Source organism: Cyphomyrmex costatus, unplaced genomic scaffold (assembly GCF_001594065.2).
Source record: "Cyphomyrmex costatus isolate MS0001 unplaced genomic scaffold, Ccosl1.0 scaffold13, whole genome shotgun sequence".
Classification (NCBI taxonomy): domain Eukaryota; kingdom Metazoa; phylum Arthropoda; class Insecta; order Hymenoptera; family Formicidae; genus Cyphomyrmex; species Cyphomyrmex costatus.
Genome location: NW_017275282.1, coordinates 434,902 through 457,087, shown reverse-complemented (window position 1 = coordinate 457,087; position 22,186 = coordinate 434,902). Strand labels below are relative to the sequence as shown.

Sequence of the window (22,186 nt, the reverse complement as noted above, 5' to 3'; positions counted from 1 at the left end):
AATGAGTAGTCAATGAACATGTAGTTTTTATCGTAAAACGGCAAGTTGATTGGCTACACATTTCTCGGTCCGAGAAATCAGGCAGTACTACCGTGGACACAGAGTTTAAAGAGAACGTTACACGAACGTTACCTACTAGAGAAGCTATGATTTTTCTTTTACACCGTAATCGATCAGCACGCGTATTAAATTAATGCGGACTAAATATTTGATATGCCCTTATTTACACCGATCTGTTGGATTATGTTAAATGATATGATATCTTCACTACTTTTCAAGATTTAAAACTCTTTTATTTTTTAACTTTAATCTAAATGTAAGTCTGGGTTTATGCTTCGGGTCTTAACCCTAAAATCCTAAAATTCAGCGAATAAGGCTGCCAGTCCTAACCGAAATCTACATTTCATTGGCTGAATTTTATGATTTTAGGGTTAAGACCGAAGCATAAACGGGGCAGATTTAAACTGACATTTTACGTCACGAGCCGCTTCAACCGGTCGTTTTAGAAAGAGATAAAGAATACATTTTTTTTGCTTACCTAATAGAAGTATTATTCCTTTGTCTCAATTAAATATGTAACACATTATCACATTTATTATCATCAAATGAAAAGACAAGAATTTTTTAAGCAAGAGAATTCTAAGGTCTGTATTATACTTAGACTTGTAATTGGCTTATGATATTTTAAAATTGTACTTAAGACGGTTTTATACATTATCTTATATATAAAATATTAAATATAAGAATTTAACTACCGACACAAGAATTCTTTAAAACATCTCTTTTTGATATTTTTATTAAGCTAAAAAAAAACGACACCTTATCAATATAATTCATTAATCTTTAATGTGAAAATATCCGACAGAAATATTAATCACACAACATATACCAAAAATTTATGTATACATATATTTATATATGTACCTTTTTTCTTATAAATATGAAGTATATATATATATGTACAGTTTAATCGATATAAAAATATGTAAAGATGTCTTGCAATCTTTATACACATACAATAGGTTTCAAAACGGCAAAAATGGCACGTAGTTGGTAAAATAATTAATTAGTAGTTTTGACATAGGTTACGAGTATCAGCCTTTGAATCGGGGCTCAAAGAGCTCCAAGGGGTGTCGAGACACTTTTGTAGCTTCGATTCGGACCGAATCTCATGATTAGCATCGCACATCTCATCGATCTCATAGTGCTCGTATACTAATCTGTCCAGCCAATCGTCGAGGTCCTCGCCGATCCTGTTTTGACTGTGTGTAATCTGCTCATTCGCTATTGCGGATTTCACTAACTTCGACCAACTTTTATTCATTTCCTCTGTAATATGGTAGACGGTGCTCGGACCATCTATTATCTCTTTCGCCTTATCCAAGTCTATCTTCTTGGTCTTCCAGTAGGACAGTGGAATTACCAAAAATTTTAATTTTGCTATCAGTTGAGTGTCGGCAACTAATAATAGTCGCCAAGTACCAACTGCTAATTGTTCGTTTAGCTGCGGTTTAACATGTCCCACCTGAAAAAAAAGAAAACAAAAGACTTGGTCTCTAACTGAACTTCTTACACTATTCATCTTTTTCCTTTTTTCTTCAATGTGAAAAAAGAATGAATCATGCAAGAAGTTTAGCTAAAAAGAACAACCCTGTTCATGAAGTTACACAAGACTTAATTGTGAAATAAGAGAAAAAAATTAAAAAAACTCCTACTGCAAGAAAACGTTTGGTATTGCAATGGTAATTACCAAGGTCATCTCTTCAAGCAGCATGTGATTCACGTCGGCAAGGCGGCCGTGCGGATCAATCCATAAGATTGATACATTCTGCGGTATTGTAACACCCGTGTCAAACTCATAGGCCAATACCGGAGTCGAGTACGGCCCTATACTACCCATCAAGTTTCTAAATGTCTGTTCCTTTTGATCGTAGTCCGTGCTAACGGAGAGACTTCGTATCTTTCCCAACCATAATTTACTAGCGGAAAAATTATGTCGCATAGAGATCAAAACCTCCATACGTCTAACACGACTGTCAGGCAGTGCGGATACATCGGAGAGTTCCTTTTTATTCTCCGTGAGAATTAGTATACCAGCGAAACGATTCTCGCGAAAGTATGCAGTATTTTCCAGCAAACGGACATTTTTGTGATCCATATTCAGTTTACGGCAAACCAGTCTCGCCAAAGAGTACGAGAGCGTTAACAATGCATCATTCGGTAGTGGACTCAGATCCGCATGATGATATAGACTTTGCCAATACATATCGTAGCCCTTCAATCTAGTCGTTTTGTTCACTCGATCGGGATATAGCCATTCTTCTACACGGTCTATAATTCTGTAATCAATAACAGGTTCGAATTTACGGGCAAAGAATATATTGCGATCCGCTGTGTTTCGTAGCCGATTAAAATCCTCGAGCTTAAAATCGTTCGGACTGCATCCACACCAATCCACCACGGCCTTGTACTGGCACTTACAACCCAACTTCCTCTTCCAATTAGTCATATGCAAATTATTGTCTATATAAGTATTACAAAATCGTGAGTTCCTTATGACCGTGTGAAAGAATGATTCAGCTGGCAGCAAGGTATATTTGAATAGTTTTAAGAGATTGGACACCAACTGATCAGGATTTGGATTGGCGACATATTCGACAAAGTCTCGACTCAGAGCAAACCAGTCGCTACCACCATCGATTTGAATACCTGCAAAATTAATAAAACATTGTATAATAATTATATACGCGTGCACACATATGTAGACAGGTTTATATGCAGTTTATCTTAAAAAAAATCTTTCAATATATTATGAATTGAATCATAGGTGCACTTAACATTATAGTTGATCAATTAAATGCTTCAAAGTATTCAATTGACTAATTAGAAGAATTAAGTTTACTAATAAGCCAATCAAAGAATACTTCAAAAAGCATTTGTAACATTTAAATGAAACTTTTATTAACACTAGAATGCTCTTTGATGCTTAAAAAATTCAAAACAGATAACACTATAAACAATTCTAAGGATAATACTTATAGTTTACTTATCTTTAAAATATTTCTTTTTAAACATAAATAAATATTTAGTAATGCACATACTAATATAAAACAAAGGAATACTGTTTTAAAGACTAGATAATAAACAGAAAAAAACATAAGCCGTAAGTAATAAATGAATTTGCCAATGCTTAAAAAATATTTTAGTAATCAAATATGTATAAGCTATCGATGAAAATCGTATACGAAATAAAATATATATGATTTTAACATACCATCTGGTAATTTTCGATCACCGATTCGCCACATGCGTGCTTCACATTCAACAAAAGTCTTGTCTAGACCTTGTTTAGCTATAAAACGCTGAACTTCCCTTCCGTGTGACTTCGCAAAGTTCATACCCTTGTTCCAACTAAGAAATTCGATCAACTGATTATTGCTTTTCAAAGGGAAGTCAGATTCTGATAGATTTACGAGAAAATCCCAGTGTTGATGATAGCCGAGCATCTGTTGCGCGGACTTCAAGAATGTTGTCAAAAGACTCGCGCCACCCCAAATACTTGCGTGTCGTAGACCTTCTCCTCTTGCTACTTTGATATTGTTTAATTTACACGATTTTTCCAATTCCAACATTTCACGATATAAATAATCCTGCCTCTGAGAAAATACAATTTGATTGATATAATATTCATCTATTTTATCAATCTGTTATTATTAAATTCGTATAATATAAGTTTATAATATAAATAATATATATATATATATATATATTTAGAAAACATTGTAGATTTAAAGAAAAAAATTTTAACAGATATGTAATGAATTGTGATAATTGTAATTAAGAAATTTATGTTTTATAATGATGCAATCATCTAAATTGTTCTTATTTTTCTCATCCAAATTAGAATTAAAATAATTCTTCTTCTTATTAAACTTACCGCGTCAACATGAATATAAAATAAATGTGAAGGTTGATATAAAATACTGATAAGTCGTTTCACTTGCCGACTTGCCCTGCCATTCACTGTCAGCAGATAAGCTATTCGCACAGGTTGTTCGATTTCATTTTTTAAACTCGAGTTTCTTGCTTCTTGAGGCTTAAATTCTGTCGAAACAAACAATCTCTTTAATAATACTATAGATACCTACATGTATGTACTTGCTCACTCACGTACTTTGAATTCCAGTCCAATATATATTAATAGTTAAATAACCACCACATGTCTGTTTTGGATTGCCAGAACACTTCATATTACAGCTGGAATCTGGTAATCGTTTCGTCTGTAATGGTTCTTCCATTCCACAAAAACATTCTACCCTAAAATCAGACGGTGTTTCAAAAGGGTTGCATAGCATTTATATATACAGAATGACAAAAAAGTTTGTCACAGTTTTTTATTTATCAGCTCATTAGTAACATATATCAAAAAACAAACTTTAGAGTGTTACTTATACTTCACATTATCACAAATACCCAAATTATTAACATTAACCCTCAAACGGTACTCTAGTGCGAATTTGCACCAGCGAATTTTCCACCAAACGATCATTTTTTAAAAAGTCCTTTTTTTAATAACAATTTTTTTGTAATTTATAAACCTGTAATCTTAATTTCAATAATTCCAATCGATTTGTCAGGAAATTTTACCCCTAACATGTACATACACAAAAATTTTTTAATGCATTTTTTATGATGCGATTAGAGAATGAAATCATAAAATCCCAATTCGCACTAGTGTACCGTTTGTGTATACCAAAACGAAGTGTACCGTTTGAGGGTTAAAATTGGATACTTTTTAACAAACATTAAAATGATGTCTTTAATGTCATCAATAATATCAGCTTGGTACATGAATAATTATTTGATAAACACACAATATATGATAGAATGCTTTGTAGTCAAACTTTTTTGTCACTCTGTATCAATCGTAGATTGATTGAGATACTAACGAGTACTCTGTACCAGCGTATGGAAATCCGGATTGAAGACACATATAAGCGCAACGCTCAGGCGTATTGTTCCCTTTGAAGACGTGATAATAACCGGAGAGTGCTCTCAACGTTTTATCGTCTTTGAAGCAGCCTAAGTTGATCGGCATGCCTGTAAAACCTGGAGAATGAGGACACAAAGATTGCACTCTTTCTGGGTACAACAAACCCTGCTGGCTAAGGCACGTCACATTGACAATGCGTTGCTTGCATGCTTGACTCTGAGCACGCGTTACGGCGCTCACAGCCTCCCGGACCGTAACCTCGCACACAGGTGTGAAGTTCAACGACTTGCGATCTAATTTTATTTTGGCGGTGCGATTTCTTAGCTGGGATTGTAGCTGAGTTTGCTTGTTTGCGTTTGCCTGCTTGTCGGGTGGAAGTTTCAGTTGACGTAAGCCCTTCGGCAGGCCCTCATCCTCCTCGGGTTGAGAAGAACCACCCTGTAATTTGCCAGAGAGTATCAAGTAATAAATTTATAAATATTTTCTACGTATTCTGTGTACTGTAATATTCAGTGTTATAAAAAAAAGAGAGGTTTTCTAAATAAAGGTATCGTACAGTATTCTATCATTATTTAATCTGTTTTATGGCTAAACCAATATATAATTTCTGTATTTACAATGAAATAGATATATGTGCTTGACACTTGGCCAAAGTGAAAAAAAAGTTCGTTCTAGAGCTGCAATAAGAAACAAAACTTATTGTCTTTCAAAAGATGAGGTTAGGCGGCTTACCTCTCCTGATGACAGCCGGCTAGACTTGCCTTTGTCATTGTCCAAACCGAAGAACGTATGTAGATAGACCTGGACACATAGCACAGTTATGCCAAAGGCGAAGATCAACCGGTATTTACGTAGGCAGCTCGACGATCGGCTGCCCGGGTGGCTCCTGATGATCGCCATTATTCTTCGAGGCCCGCTCGCGTTTACCGTCGATTACGGCGCGCGACCGAGGAAGCTGGATCCATCGGGGACTGAATGACTGTCTCGTCAAGACAATGACCTCATCGATGAAAATTATCCATTTCCGCAGTCTCCCTCAGCGGAGAATTAAACGCGCATCTCCACTCACACACTCCGCTTCGCACTCCATCGTACGTAACTACACGTAACTCGTACGAATGCACCGAACGCGACCACTACGTTAGACAGTGTCAGACAGCATTCTTGAATGATTAAGCGCAGTGGCAGAGGTTAGGTCGAGATTAGGTTAGGGTTAGATTCGTGCGTCACAGCGCGCGTGCCCTGGAGCTTTGATGGCGGCCTCGCATAGGTTATGGTCTGCGTCTTAAATAATGCAGTAAACAACTTTAGTCACGCTTTTTATCGGTCTATGCGGTCATCTACGAGGAACGCCCATGGCAGGAGAAATGCGACGCCAGAAAATGGCAAATGCAATGTTCACGCACAAGATCAAGGCGGAGGATACCATTGAGTGTTTCCTCTATCCCAAGTTCTGCTACGCGTCCGACCCGGACGCGGTGACGGAGGCGAGGCTGAGCGAGGAGATCGCCAAGTATAACGAGGAAATGGGCTTGTTCATCGGCGATCACATTTGGCATAGTGACAGCTTAAATTTCCGTCCTAGAACCAAGCAGGCGATGCTACTGAATCGAACTCTCGAGGGATCAGCGGTGGAGGAAGGTGAATATCTTCATTTCCAAATGTTGCAGTTGTATTCCCTAAGATAAATTAGTCAATAAGAATAATCATAATTATTTTTTTACCAGATTACCATACCTTGCCTCACATTTATGCCAATCAACGTTTTGACGAGGATATAGGAGACGAATGGCTAACAGTGTTCCTAATATTTAGGCTCACCAAAGTCTTCGACGGATTGATCGCCAGAGTGGTGGATTCGGACGGAGAGTTTCTTCTGATAGAAGGCGCCCATGTCCTGCCACTCTGGGCCAGCCCTGAAACGTGCCAGGATCGTGTGTTCATTCATAACGGTGATATTCATGTTATTAGAGAAAGGGGAACATCATTTCCTAATTTATTAAATAATATAAATGGCAAGCCACATATCTCTAAGATGTCCGAGAAGGTGCAGCTTGTATTACAAAAGCGAATTGGCATTTATCCTGATGAGATTCAGAAGAGGAAGCACAAGGCCCGAGCGTTCCTTCCAGAGAAGGCGGCTTCTATACTTCGTCTAGAACCAAGACTCATAGCTCCAGCGATTAGAACTATCTGCCATTCAGATCCACTCGAACGCAAAGTATAATAGAATTAATTTGACTTTTTGCATATGCAAGTCGATCCTTGAGTATTCTAAAAAATTTTTGTATTTTTTTTTCTAAAAAATTCCTCATATTTAATTCAGGTTAAAAACTTTATGATTGACAGTGTTCAAAACATTATCCGGATGTCCTCGTATCACCTTATACTTGTTTAATATTAGATAATTAGTTTAATAAGGATAAAACTACGGGGCATTTGGATAATGTTTTCGAACACAGCTTGTATATGGCTGAGTTAAAGGAAAAAATTTCGTTTTTTTTCCAAAAATTTCAAACACTATTCGGGTTATTATAATGAAACTTTATGTATGTTAATACACGATTCGGTCATTTGTATCTTGCACATTTCTTTTTAATATCAGGAATACTTGGCTAAATAATAGTTTCTATCTTTTCTCTTCTTTAATACACAACCTTAAACGCTTTCTAAATATATTAAAATATATGTGTATGGATATGAACGATCATATGTAGTAAAAAACTGGAAAATCACCGTGTAATAATTGTAAAAGTCCCATGGAAGTAATTCGAGGTTTTCAAAATTGTTAGAAATAACAAAATTTTTCCTTTAACATATTATAGCTTTAAAACTAAACTGTTTGGGACATTGTTTGAAATTGTCATCTAAAATTAATGGGAGGATTCACCTCCTAACGTCTTTTAAAATATGCGAGGATCTTCTGCATAATCGAGATTTTATATATATATATATATCATATTTGTTACTATATTGTATTATAGGTTTGTCGTGCCATGAGATATTTCCCTCCCGAACAACGAACCATGGTCAATGTTAAAATGACCAAGTGTTTGTACGCGATGGCGACGCACTGTCGTTATACTGGTGATCCAAGAACAGGTTGGAACATACCACCTGCGACTTGCTCAAAATACAATGCTCATGTTCTCGGAGTTAAAATAGCATGCGGTTTAGAGATGCTAGTAGCTCGGGCCAATGAAGAACGTAGAAAACGTACTAAAGAACAGTCGGACGTTCCCGACGATGCTGAAAAATTAAAGCTGAACGAATCAGCTTTCAACGCTTACCTAGCTCGTTTAGAGGCGAACGGTTACTTTAGAGATCTGTTGGAAGGTAGTCAAGAACGTGATAAGCTACTATCTACGGCGAAGGAGTATTTCTTGAAGCATGCGACTTTATTTGATAATCTAACAAATTTGTACGAAAGCGATGCTCAAAAAATCTTAGAAGCATGGGAGAACATACAGACGAATGACATTGAAATGCATGGTAATTTGCTATTTACATAATTAAATGACTTCTAAAAAGTAGTATACAAATAAATTAGTAGTATATAAATAATTATGCTATTTTAAAAAGTAGTATGCAAATGGTTTCGATTATTAAATATTACACATTTAATTATAATTAAGTATATTTTCTGCATATAGCTCAAGATGAGAGTACGCTGAGTCCCGCAGATACCGATAGTTGGCTAAATGTGGATCCAGCGCAATTAGAAACGTATTTAAATCAACACTGGGGCAATGTTAAAGATAAAAAATTAGATAAACAGGAATCTTTGAGTCTCCGAGAAAAAGTACAATCATTTCTCAACCAAACCAGTGATATTGATGGCGTGCATTTCTTAGGGTATCTATCTATCCATAGCATAATTACATAAATAATTTATTCGCAAAACATGAAAAAGTAGATAATTGCTGATTTTATTTATAGAGAACAATCAATGGAGAATGATATGCAAGACGCGGAGGATGGCGCGCGAATAGATTTCGACGCAGACGTATTCGATAGTACATTAAGAGGCATTCTTGATTTAGTTGTTCCTGGAGGAGAGGATGAATTCGAAGGTAGTTCAGAAGGATCGCTGGGTGGTGATGACGAGGATAAAGGTGGCGATATGGACAAGTACATGCGTCTGTTAGATTCGCAATTACAATCGCAGATGGTAAAAGACGAAAGCTTGGTAGCGGATGATGATAATAGCACAGATCTCGTAGAGGCAAGTTTGCGAGAAAGTATCGAAGCCGAGGCCGGTGGCTCCGGCCCGGCCGGGAACATAATCGGAGGTCCTGTTCGAAGGCTCATGCACTTGCAATTGCAATCGCCTACGACGGTACCGCCCGACTTACAAAGTTAATGGCACTACATAGTAGACGATTAGCATAGTCGATTCACGTTAACATTCGTAAACATTATTACAACTTTCGCTTCATTCTGCAAGATACATTAAGCATTTGCCATTTCAAACAAGGAGAAAAGACAATGGACTAAAATCTCTCGTTACTGTCTAAATTATTACACTTTATTACTTAAAATATATACTTAATGTTATCGATCAAAGCACCTTTATCACGCAATTAGAACCATTGATACATATTTCACAATTGTACTTTTCATCACTCGTATATAACTGTTTTTCATACAAATTATATAATTTATATATACAGATATAAGATGTTATTATCGCGGCCATAGAGTTAGATATTAAGAATCCTACTATTTGTATATGTAGCATTTTGTTTCCACTTTTGTAACTAATTTTACTAAGCATCATCTTACGTGTAAAGAGCTTTGTACATTTCAATTAGAATAATGAGAGACACGGACGTTTGTTGTATACAGATTTATATATTTCATTAAGACTGGTTAAAAGGATCGTTACGTTATGATGATATGTATACGCGTTTGTGCTCGTGTATACATTGATCTTCATAGTCTCGTGTAGCTTATTATTTATATTAAAATTTAAGGAACACCTTTCGGTGCTGTTAGGTAATCGATTATTTAAATTCCTATTTGAACCATTTTGGTGTCTTGTTTTGATCCTGAGTTGATGGTGATGATGATTTACCGCTACCGCTCGGTCCTGGAGTGACATGATTGCTCTCGACAACTGTGCCTCTATCACTTTCAGTCGTTGGATCTTGTTCTTTCCGCATCGTGATAATTCTATAAATAAGTATAATATGTAAAATTTAATGACAATCTGTATTAAATGATATAATCAATATACCTTACCTAGATTTTACAGCTTCAATACCAGCGGCTCTAGGATCTGTCAGTTGTGCTTTTACATTCGAATTTAGCGATGATGGACCGGAATAATAAACGATAGCAGAGGGAACAAGATTTTCGTCTATTAGTCGTGCGTCGGGATTTAAAATATGCCTTGGTGGGCTAGTATCTGCAAAGAAAAGAATATATAATAAAATTTTATCCATAATAAAATCCATACTACATGTTTGTCTTTTGCATAAAATGAATGTGATATAATTGCATGTCATTATACTCACAGATAATGAATTCACAATCTGGATTCTCCAAATAACTTTTAATGAAATCCTTGATTGCTTGGATAGTTTCTAGCGGTCCAAACAAACCCTGAAGAACGAATTGGTCGGGAAATTGTATGCGAATTACGGCGCGACGATATTTGGTCAATCGATCTAGAATGTGTTTGCTTCGATCCAACTGACGTTGCATCTCCGTCTGAAGCGGAGCTTCCTCGAGTTGCTCTCTGCGACGCTTAGAATCTCGTAAAAGTGTCTTTGCGTCGTGTAGATCTAGATCGAAGAAGCTATCCGGCAATTCGTCCCTCGGTAATGCCTGAGTTCCAGCTTGATTGAACACTAGAGCATTTCTCTTCCCTAACTGTAACATGAAAATCCTAGATAAGTAAATCCATCACTTGAACGCAATTGCACGTATGCACAATTACACCTTACAAACTTAATTTCATACGCGTTTTCTTGAACTTCTATGCATGTTTCTGCAATATCCTGATTTTTCTCAATGTTGTGATCTTCATGGCTGGACGCAGTGAATTGACTTTCTCCTATCTTAAATGTATCTTCCTCTTGTTTTTTATTACTAAGCTCATCTACTGTCTCATCTTTTGTGACTATTTTCACTTCATCTCTTGACTTTTCCTGAGTTTCTATTTTTGATGTGCTTTCCATTGGTAAATTAATTGTTTCATTAATTGTCTTCCTATAGTGTAATTGGGATGATGGCACTCTTTGGTAATCTTCAACATTCGATGAATCATTCGCGACTGACTTTGGAAGCAAAGGCGTAGATACGTGTGCCTGAGTTTTTAATTGTTCATGATCACGATATATCAATCTCAATATTGCTTTTCCAGTATTGAGTCCCAGCGATTTTAATGTTGCTTTCTCTAATGCTTCTTTGCTATACACCTGGAAAGGTTTGAATCATTTACTTTCGATTTCTCATTCGTTTGTTTGCATTAAACATGTAATTACACAATATTAGTATATATTCTATATTATTGCTTCCTTACTTCAAAAGTGACACAATTAAAACAATGTGACTTTGAGTTACTAACTATAAATGGATTAAGAGTAAAAACATTATCCTATCAATTGTTAAAAGTGTACTAACCTTATAAAAAAAATCGTTAAAATTATCACAATTAAAAGAAGTAATTCTTTAAAAGTAATAAAACAAAAATATTTTGTCATGTTAAAAATACATTCTTTTATCAACGTTCTTTGATTGTTACAATATTAATAATTTTATATCAAGTTAGAAAGATATAAGAGTACTTATATGTTTATGTAAAAAAATCTCTTGATCTTTGACAAACAATCATCTAAACTTTTTTGCACTTATTTAGAAATAAATCTGTTTACATACTTCACGATGCATGTAGATCAACACAGCTCTCTCAAGGTCAGAATCAGGATAGATATCCATCAATACCTGAGCCAGCGTTGTATCAGGTGAAAATTCGCGCAATATTCTCTGTCCATCCTCTGGCTGAATGCCAATTGTGACATTTGACGTGGTACGAGTTTTTGTACAGGCTACCATCTCCAACTGAGCGTTATTTGGCAAACCAGTGAAGCGGAATATCATATTAGGATCTAGTATCTGACGATTGTGTCTGTAACAACAACGAGAGATGTAATGTATGATTTACAGAAATTATATCATTGTGGAAAACAAAGTCTCAAGTGTCACGCTTACTTAATGTCATAATCATCGACGTTGTAGCCTTGCTTCTGACATACCTCCTCCAGAACCTGCAAATCAAACCTTTATATGAAAATCATATCGAGAATGTTCCTTTTGTTTTGATGAAACCTATTCGAACGTAAGTATCACATTAAATCCTTGTCGGATTTGATGACTCACCTGCAAGATCGTCGTATTAATCGTAACTCTTACATTTTGCCGGTGACCGTTTGGCGCGAGAACGATAACTGTCTTGTTTGCCGCCATGGTGACCAGTGAAACTTCAAAGAGGTGCGCTGAACTGCCCAACCATCGCGAAGTCAACAGCTGATTCGAAGCAACTCACTCGCGCAGATATTCCACGTGTCATTCTCTCCTAAGGTCACGTAAAGTCTCGTGTTCAACTGATTCGTGATAATCAAAAGAAAACAAGAAATAAAAGGATCGATCGTATTTTCATTGAGAAGATTGTACTACAAGTTTTTTTTTTTTTTTTACCGTGAAAACAGTTGCATTTACACGCGCCGTTATTTTTCTAGATTGTTTTATAAATTTGAAACAGCTGTTAACGTTGTCACAGTTTGTGTGTACGCGCAGTTGATAGGCTATCTATTGACGCTTGCGCGCTCGATTTAGATCATAATCGCGGTGTTCGTAATTGTACGTTGGCAAGGGTTCAGGGGAGTCGTCAGGAGCCGTCAAATTGTGTGGCCGACCTGCACGTGCACCGCGGGCCGTTTACGCGGGGGCGGAGGAGAGGCGCGAGAAACAACGAACGTGTGTGTCAAGCCCGTCACGCTCGCAGCGGGAAGCGGGGATCGCGTGAATTGACAATAAAAGCGACGGAGAAGAGAGGCAAGGATACCCGCGGCGTGTTGCCGTATTTTACGGTGCGACTACCGTCGCTGTCACCGTCATCTGACGTCTTGCCGCACCGTTCGACTACACGACGACACAAATGACGACCTGCGAGGTGAGGCCTGGCAAGCCGCGACGCGATGGTCGTGTCTTTTAACCGGTACCTGCCGGTAATCCTGCCGGAGATTGACGACAGTGAGCCCGGCGGTGCCGTTGCCGCGAACGACGTCGGGTCGCTCGACGTCAAGCAACGCGCCTCGTACACCACGGATGAGCCTGTTGCGAGGAACTGTTCGATCAGTACCAGTACTATCGGTGGCGGCAGCGGTGGTCCGACGACGACGACCTCCGTGACAACGCCGGCAGTAACGGTGACGACGTCGGCGGTCACGGTGCCGTTATGCGTCCTGGGTGAGGTACAGCTTCGCTTCCTCTGCCCTGACGACCTGGAGGAAGTGCGATCGCTCTGCCAAGACTGGTTCCCCATAGGTGAGCGTCTCCGTCCTAGAGGCGAGCATAACTCTTGTTTGTCTATAAAAGGAAACTGCAAGATTAAAAGAGATATTTTTGTAATGTAATTTTAGTCTTTTTAACACTTCGTTTTTTCTCTTTCGCTTTTTTGAAATCTACTTTTAATTAATAAAAATGTACATAGGTTGGAAAAAAGAGATAATGAGAAAAAAGAAATGGATCGGCATCTTAAAAAAAATGTTTGACACACAGAAATAATGTAGTATTGTTTTCTCTCATATTTGACTTCTCGAGAGTTCTTTGTAATTTTATAAAAATTATTGCCTATACAATGTTAATCAAAGGTGAAATGATCACTGTCTCTTGCTAAAAAGCACCGAATGTTTCATAAATTGTAGAATTAATTTGTTTATCTAATTGCACAGTTTATTTGTCCATATGTCAAAATTATAATTTATATGTGTAGTTATTAAAAATATGTTTTTATTAAGTAACATGTTTTCTTTTTGTATTATATTCTAAAAACTTACTATAAATAAACAATATAATATAATAAAAAATATGTCAACTATTAGATAATAAAATAGAACGATTAATTTCTACTACTTACAGATTATCCTTATTCATGGTATGAAGACATTACAAGCTCGTCAAGATTTTATGCGCTTGCAGCAGTGTATGGTGGAGTAATAATAGGGCTGATTGTCGCAGAGATAAAGCCTTATGCTAGATTGAACAAGGAGGACCGTGGCATTTTGTGCTCCAGCCTGGGAAAAAATTGTTTAGTGGGTTATATACTTAGCTTAGGAGTACGCCGCGCGTATAGGAGAAATGGCATAGCGTCGTTGCTACTGGAACAGCTGCTCGCCCACGTCACCGCTCCAGAACGTTCCTCCGTAAAGGCAGTCTTCCTACACGTGCTCTCCAGCAACGCTCCCGCTATATTGTTTTATCAAAGATGTCACTTTCGGTTGCACAGTTTTCTTCCGTATTACTACTCGATCCGGGGAAAATGTAAGGACGGTTTTACATATGTTCTTTACGTCAACGGCGGACATGCACCTTGGGGTATCTGGGACTGGGTCCGTCACCTGGCTGGTGCGATGACCAGTCTTATACCGTGCAGAGTACCACGATGGATCTGGCAACGTCTCTTATGGGCAACCACCATTCTTTCGTACCACAGATGATACATTTTGTGATTTATTATGTTCCATTATATATTTATTTTTCTTTTTTGGATTATAGAGATGTTACATGCATGTAAAGTGCCATAAGTTGGTTGACTGGTTCAAGTAGTTAGCCATAGTGACCATATAATTTTATTATGTAGTCCTGTGCTAATGCAAAGTTAGAAATGGACATTGATCTACAATCGATTTATATAACATGAACAAAATATTCAGATTTGTCTAAAATTCGGGCAGCAAGGCTTCAGAGTATCTTAGCACGATTTTTATTACCAAAGATGTTAGTTATTAAGTACATATCATTATTACAATACTGTTGTAATAGTTCGAGATATGTAACTGCCAAAAATAATTAAGTTTAAATAATTTGCACACGTTAGGACTTAATATATCTTCCATTATTTTCTGGAAATTATAGTACTATAAATCTCATTGTTAATTTTAATGAAGGCACAAACCTTGACATAATTAAGTATATTTGTCTACCTTTTGTTTGAATTATTTACTATATCTTTTTTTTTTTTTTTTTTTACGAGGGTAGGGGGAAATCTTCAAAAGACTCCCTAAGGCCCGTACCCTAGGGAGTGCCGGATTCGATGATATTTGCATCGCAAAGATACAATGTCTCGCCTACCGACTAAAACCCCCTCCCTATTGATTATCTTAAAAGATCAAGTAAATGAGCACCCATCGAATATCACTCCCATATTACTTTCGGGGATGCTCATCTTCTATGTATAATTTTATCTATTGAAACATAATATCGCAAATTTCTACGATTTTTTATCTTCAAGTTTGTAGAAAAATTTAGAAATTGAAAATGTGTATAGCAAATTATAATCTTTTAAGCAAAAATAATTTGAAAGACTGCATAATTACGATTCATACTTTGTATACCTCTGCTGCCACATCGACTGTATAATATATGTATAAACTGTGTATATATTTTGTATATTAAATAAATACTCTTAATATATTAACATGGAACAATGAGAGTAAAATGAATTAATAATCCATCCTAATTATTAGAGTATTTTGAAGAGTTTAATGAAATTTACTTGGTCAAAGCAACTTAACTATAATATTTATACTAAAAGTACCAAACGATTATTCTCTTAAACTCTTTATATTTTTTAGAGATTCATATTTTCCTTTTTTGTGTAAAAGATAGAATTATTTTTTTTATATTTCCTTTTTTGGACTTTTTTTGCCTTTTTAATAATTATGTTTTTTATATACTGATAAAACATTCGTTTTTTAACTTAAATAACTTTTTTTTCATATTTATTTACATGGTCTTTTTTTAATAAGAAATTTGGTACTTTACACATATAGTTATATCTTTATATATATTTACATAATATATACATTTACATAATATATATATTTACATAATATATATATTTACATAATATATAAATATCTTACATACATTCCACATTTTCGTACTTAGTTTTCACACTAATCTTTAAAGATGACCCTACACGGTCAATAATAATCAGCAATATTCCAGAAAAATACCGACAGTATGTATTAATATGTTTAGATTTTTTTACAACCTCTCTCTCTCTCTCTCTCTCTCTCACATACGATCAGTATTATTGATATTTTTCGTTTCAATTTTATGTATACTATTGCGCTGTAATACAAATCCTAATAAAGCAATACTAATGCTTAAAAATCAGTATTCTACGTCCAATATCATAATCACACGATCAGTAATATTGTCATTTTTATCAATACTGACAGTATTTATTGATGTGTAGGATCACCTTAATTTTAATTATATTTCGTTTCGAAATTATTTTTTGCGACTGTCATTTGTGGATCCAATGTACTCGACAAAACTTCAAATTAATATATCTTTGCTCAATTGTTTTTTAAAATCTAAGGAAAAAAATCATGTAACTTTTTATGTAAAATTGTGAAAAATATTTGTTATAAATAACGTTTTACAACGTTCGACATGTAATTGAAAAAACTATCTGTATCCACATCAGCGAATTAGGAATAATATTTGTACTAAAAGTGATTATTCCAACACACGTGTACAAAAATAAGATTTTTATTGAAAATAGTATGCAAACATGAAAAAAAATTAAAAACATATGTATGTTTCTTTAAATACAAATACATATGTTTGCAAACATAGAATGAAACTTATCAGTTTTATACATTATATTAATTATGGTCATATTGTATTTTGCAATTTAAATCGATTAAACCTAAGCAAATTTTAAATATTATGATTAAGTTGTTCCATTTTTCGATAAATTGCAACTCATTGTCTTACTCTCTTATTGTTAGATAAATTATTAGCTTATCTAAAGATGGAACAATCGGCCCTAAGAAAAATAAAACCTTAATTTGTAATTAGAAACAGACGATTAAGAACAATAATGTCGCAGTAGTTCGTGCGTTAAAACTTTCGATTTATTTCTTATAATTTATAATGTATTCGAACGTTTTGGCTTTATTGGACATTATTACTCTCGAGAACACAGTTTCTGTATTATACATATCGATTGAAAATAAAACCTATTGATATTTTGATGGAAGACATATTTAATGCGCTATCGAACAAGACTAGAATAAGATCTTGCATGCCAAAACCGTAAAACATGAGAAGTATTAAACGATTCCATTTGTTCACCTATTTATAAATATGACAATAATGTAGAAAAAACGTATATGTAAAAAGAAAACAAATGGGTTTAAAATGCAAAGATTGAACTACTGAGGTATGTACGAATTGTATATACCAAATGAAAGATAAAATACTTTTCGATATACACACGCATTATATATTTCTTCATCTATACTATATATTATACAACAAATGTGGCAATCCAATTTTTTTTAAACCGAATTATGGAATAAGCCTCTTTTTCAGAAAAATAAAAATTAAATTCTACTTTTAAAAAAGCATTTCAGAAAAACTTATTTGTTAACTTTTAGAGGACAGAGGTTTATTTTTAAAATATTTTTAGCTTTTTCTTGAATACTTAATAACGAATTCGGTTGTTTAAGAAAATATATATTTTATATATAATTCAAAATATTTACATTTCATTAAACTGAAATTAAATCAGTGTATACTGACTTTAATATGCACACTAGTGCGCTCAATTGAATTCGCTATAAAATTTATTGTAAATTCATTATTTCAATGTATTTTAAGCCTTAAAATATAGCACTTTCAGCGTTACTATATGATGTCTTTTCCGTCCTATAAAAGTTAACAAATTAATTTACAATTTGAAAGAATTTGTTCGTTTCATTCTATGTTTATATATATATTTTTCGACGCATGTATGTCATACATAAATCTCTATAGGCATCGATAATAAACTTTTACTAATCTTTCGTTATATACTCTTAAAATCGATTTGTATATACAAACTATATACATGCAAATGTAATTTTACAATATGTACAGTAAGTACATATACGTTTTTGTATTATAAGTTAAGTACTTCTGGGATTTAACATTTGAATTAAAGTATTCATATGTAATGTATTGGTATCATTCGGCCAATTCCAGGTAACTCGTTCCTTGAATGCTTGGGCGAAACTTGCTTCAGCATCAGGTGGTCTATTGTGCAACTTGTTTCGAACTTCAAACTCCGATTGTTTGGTTATTGCATTATAAACATAAAATTCACCTGTCTTTTGGCTAAGATGACGTGCCCATGGTTTAGCAATACTTCGTATGAATATCACGCTGTTAAATAACGAATAGACAGGTTGTTCTTGCACGGGTTCCTTCAGATTCATTTCATGATATTCTGTTGTATTAACTATGCTCATGTCTCGTTCCAGTGGATTCTTTGCGAGTTCAAATCCGATGGGCAACTTTAAGCACGGGGTTGTATTGTATGTGGTTTTCAATCTTCTATGTATATCTGGTGTCAGTAGGAATCTTTCTTTGGCACGAACGCGACTGTAATCGTTCGACGGCTTCCACAACGCGTCGCAAAATTTCTTTGTGAGTTTATATCTGAAATATCAAATATAAAAATATTAGTTGTAACACAATTAGTAGTATATTAATTAAATTTGTTACTCCATTAAACTTGTACTCATGTATTTAAATTTAAATTAATAATATTTATATATTTTAAATATATATTTACATTTGCTTTAATTCAATAAATAAAGACTACACTCTTTGTAATATTATTCATTGATTCATATATTGCACAAAAGCTAAAATATTAACTTTAATTTGATCTATATATGTTCAATTAATTTGTATAGTTTTAAATAATTTATGTATAAGAATTCAAACAGCTATTACAAATAGCAATATTTTACATTATATTATTAATGTTTTACAATTTTATTGACAAAACAAAAGAAAAACTTACCGTTGGGACAAATACATCTTGCTTACGTCTTCTCCACCAAGCATGTAAGCATCTATAATATGTAACGCAGATGTCTTCAAAAAACACTTTCCTGCCAATCTTGATTCGTATACTAGCTCAGCATACACAAGAGTATTGGATGGTAGCTCGATTTTTACTGAATCGCTTCCTATCATCACCCATTTGCCTGTGACATACCGGTACACCTGTTGTCTTCCTAGGCTCAAGTAAAATGTCGCTTTCTTTTCTGTCTCTACATATGCGCCCGAACCACATGGCATACAATACCAATCATAGGGCTGATTTAAAATCGTACCCCGTATGTTGTCGTTCGTCAATTCTGTGGCTTCACATTTGAGTAACTCAATGGAGTTATCTAATATTTCTTGCGCCTTGTCATGCGGCTTTGATATTTGAGGCCTTACTCTAGTTCTGTCCGGTAAATTCCAATATTTAAGGCATTCTTTTCGCATCTCTGCTTGCTTGGGTTCAATCAATGTTGAATCTTCGCAAAATGCGGCAATTTTTAACAAATTTACTATTTGTTTTTTTCCTAAAGTATCATTGGAATTTCTCAGGTATCTTAGAAATTCGGTGTCCTCTTCTAATATATCGAGAGGTACTATTTCGATTATATCGTTGATATCGTCTCTCTTTGAAAGTGAGCGATTAATATGGGAAAGATAATTCATCACCATGTGCGTATCTTTTTTCTTCCCTTTACAGATCAAGTAACGTTCTGAATTAGCTGGTCTGGAAGTATTGGGCTTGAAAATTGAAATACTTTCAAAACAATGATACATCAAATAAACAAGTCCAGCGCTAAAAGGTGTAAACAGATCAAACAGTTTTGTAACAAAATGTCCACCTGGTCTCACTATCATCAACGCCACTAAGCACTGACATAGATATAATTGCTTCGATAAAATCTCCTGTATATTTTCTTGACCTTCCACTGAAAATCCTCCGTCCGACATCATGAAATGTACGCCTTTACCATTAGTATGTCTCATCACCAACGATCTAAACTCCTTTTGATTTTGCTCATCAAATACATCTCCATTTTCTTTGGGACCGTAAAATGGATGAAAAGTTTCACATGGGCCAGCAAAGAAATCATCCAACTTAAAATCATTTTCTTTCTTCAAAGTGAATCCAAATCCTTTGGCATGCCACTTCTTTCTTGACAAAACATATTCGCTAAAACCACCTGGACCAGCACAAACATCTGCGAAGTACAACAATTCATTGGGATCAACATTCTTCGGATCAGTAAACATAAAATCACACGCTCTGTCTATATTCGCCATCTTGACTGCTGCACGATTCAAGAAGTTTACACAACGAATTGTTTCGTATGGATTTGAACGCGTTCTTGCCTTACGAATTTCTGTTTTGTCCAATCTGTCAAATATAGTTTTAGAATTAACGATCTGCTTCAGAATGTTCGGATGGCAAAACTTGGTTTCGTCATCTATAATCTGTTTCCTCGGTCCATGCTTTATCCAGTGTGAATTTATATCTTCAGCAAAAGGTATACTAGAATGTATGTTTGATAACCATTCAATATCTTCTATAACTTTTATTTCTTCTTCTAGAGGATTCCACTTGAGACTTGCTTCCTTGAGTCCTGGTACGTAATGTCCAAATCCTCTTCGTCCACATTGCTTAACTGCTTCTATAGGTTCGACACGACCTTGATCATTTTTTCCAAGACCTTTACCTACTTTGTGCCCCATTTTCTGCATCATATGTTGAATCTTCGGAGGTACATTACTTTTACTGCCATAAACATCGGCATTACCCACTACCTCATTTTTTTCAACATATTTTTCTCCTAAAGAGGTATTAGTATCGAACGTTTCTCCATTATTCAATTTCTTCCTTTTACTCTGATGTTCATAAATATTATCATGACTGGTATCCATTTTATCATATTTATGTTTCTTACTATACGGTTTGCTGTCATAGACAGCATTGATGCGATTGAAGCTTGCAGCACTCGACGGTAGCGCCATCTGTCGGCGGCTTGGCGCAACTGGTAGCACACACAAGCAAAGCTCTTCTTCTTCTTCCTTAAATAATGGCTCCCGCCTCCAAGCCCTCAAGCAATGAAATAGGAAGTCGATACGGCCAGATCACGTCTTTAAAGTACACCGTACAAAAATATGAAAACGAACGGGTGATGCAATGCCCGCGAAAATGGCGTTGCTCGACCGGTTTCCGGGCGCCTGCGTCTACGGCGTCGTCACGTCGCAATAACGCGCGTCATAAAAGTCCCAGTCGTCGAAAAGTGCAAAATGACGAACAATCGAGACGAGCTCATCCGCAGACACGTATCTGTGTGACACAATGCACAGTCAAAGTCGGCAACACTTTCAAAAACATACAATGTAAAGCACCCGAACCGAAACACGTCCATCACTGGTCACAGTCACGGTCGAATGGTTCGTTGGACTCGTAAGCAAAGCACGTGTACGTGTGACGCAGTGTTGCCACATTCTGGCGAAGCAGTTTTCCTATTGGGACATGAAAATCTCCCTAGTTTTCCATTTAATTAAATAGTTTTCCATTTCATAAAATTACTGTTTTTTCCAAATTTTCCACTAATTTCTCATATTTCTCTTAAATTCACAAAATTTTTGTTTCTTTACACATTTTTTTAAATAAAATCATGAATTATTTTTTTATTAATGTATTACAATTTGGAATTATAATAAATATGAAACAAAACACACATATAAAGGAAAATATATAATAAGTACTATAAATTAATGAATAATATATTTTTATTGAATAATATATTTATAATATGAATAATATATTTATTGTGCATTTATTTGATTAAAAATAATAACATATAATGCGTATGATTTTAAAATAAATCTAATACATTATCCACAATGGAAGTTGTAGCGGTCGTAGGATCTCAAATCATAGAAAATTGACCAATCACAGATGAATATGAAAAGTATGATCGACTCTGCTTGGTCAATTTTCTATTGAGACACTATTACAGCTATAACTTCTGTTGTAGACTTCGTATTAGAAATCAGACTAGTAAGACTAGTAATTAACATAAATTAGTTCCATATCGA

General features: G+C 35.1%; 5 protein-coding genes across 5 annotated transcripts; 2 read left to right on the top strand and 3 right to left on the bottom strand.

The window, feature by feature from the left end:
* Nucleotides 1–1,002: 1,002 nt before the first annotated feature.
* On the bottom strand, nt 1,003–5,893 carry oxt (Xylosyltransferase oxt). Its single transcript, XM_018550791.1, has 7 exons — nt 5,726–5,893; nt 4,950–5,431; nt 4,175–4,317; nt 3,938–4,104; nt 3,275–3,656; nt 1,751–2,709; nt 1,003–1,525 (listed from the first exon to the last, which is right to left on the bottom strand). The coding sequence occupies exons 1-7, from the start codon at nt 5,891–5,893 to the stop codon at nt 1,067–1,069; spliced, it is 2,760 nt and encodes a 919-aa protein (XP_018406293.1). The 3' UTR covers nt 1,003–1,066.
* Nucleotides 5,894–6,228: 335 nt separating this feature from the next.
* Nucleotides 6,229–9,576, top strand: ecd (ecdysoneless cell cycle regulator). The gene is made up of 5 exons (XM_018550801.1): nt 6,229–6,634; nt 6,721–7,214; nt 7,978–8,485; nt 8,647–8,848; nt 8,933–9,576. Exons 1-5 carry the CDS (start codon nt 6,349–6,351, stop codon nt 9,354–9,356), a joined length of 1,914 nt encoding a protein of 637 aa, XP_018406303.1. The 5' UTR covers nt 6,229–6,348; the 3' UTR covers nt 9,357–9,576.
* Nucleotides 9,577–9,689: 113 nt separating this feature from the next.
* On the bottom strand, nt 9,690–12,763 carry LOC108782515 (tether containing UBX domain for GLUT4). Its single transcript, XM_018550796.1, has 8 exons — nt 12,698–12,763; nt 12,380–12,603; nt 12,212–12,267; nt 11,879–12,128; nt 10,945–11,418; nt 10,513–10,870; nt 10,238–10,403; nt 9,690–10,168 (listed from the first exon to the last, which is right to left on the bottom strand). The coding sequence occupies exons 2-8, from the start codon at nt 12,464–12,466 to the stop codon at nt 10,012–10,014; spliced, it is 1,548 nt and encodes a 515-aa protein (XP_018406298.1). The 5' UTR covers nt 12,467–12,603; nt 12,698–12,763; the 3' UTR covers nt 9,690–10,011.
* Nucleotides 12,764–12,952: 189 nt separating this feature from the next.
* Naa60 (N-alpha-acetyltransferase 60) lies at nt 12,953–15,162 on the top strand. The gene is made up of 2 exons (XM_018550807.1): nt 12,953–13,546; nt 14,141–15,162. The coding sequence occupies exons 1-2, from the start codon at nt 13,198–13,200 to the stop codon at nt 14,716–14,718; spliced, it is 927 nt and encodes a 308-aa protein (XP_018406309.1). The 5' UTR covers nt 12,953–13,197; the 3' UTR covers nt 14,719–15,162.
* A 3,024-nt stretch (nt 15,163–18,186) lies between these two features.
* Nucleotides 18,187–21,052, bottom strand: Cmtr1 (Cap methyltransferase 1). The gene is made up of 2 exons (XM_018550787.1): nt 19,089–21,052; nt 18,187–18,718 (listed from the first exon to the last, which is right to left on the bottom strand). Exons 1-2 carry the CDS (start codon nt 21,014–21,016, stop codon nt 18,187–18,189), a joined length of 2,460 nt encoding a protein of 819 aa, XP_018406289.1. The 5' UTR covers nt 21,017–21,052.
* Nucleotides 21,053–22,186: the final 1,134 nt, after the last annotated feature.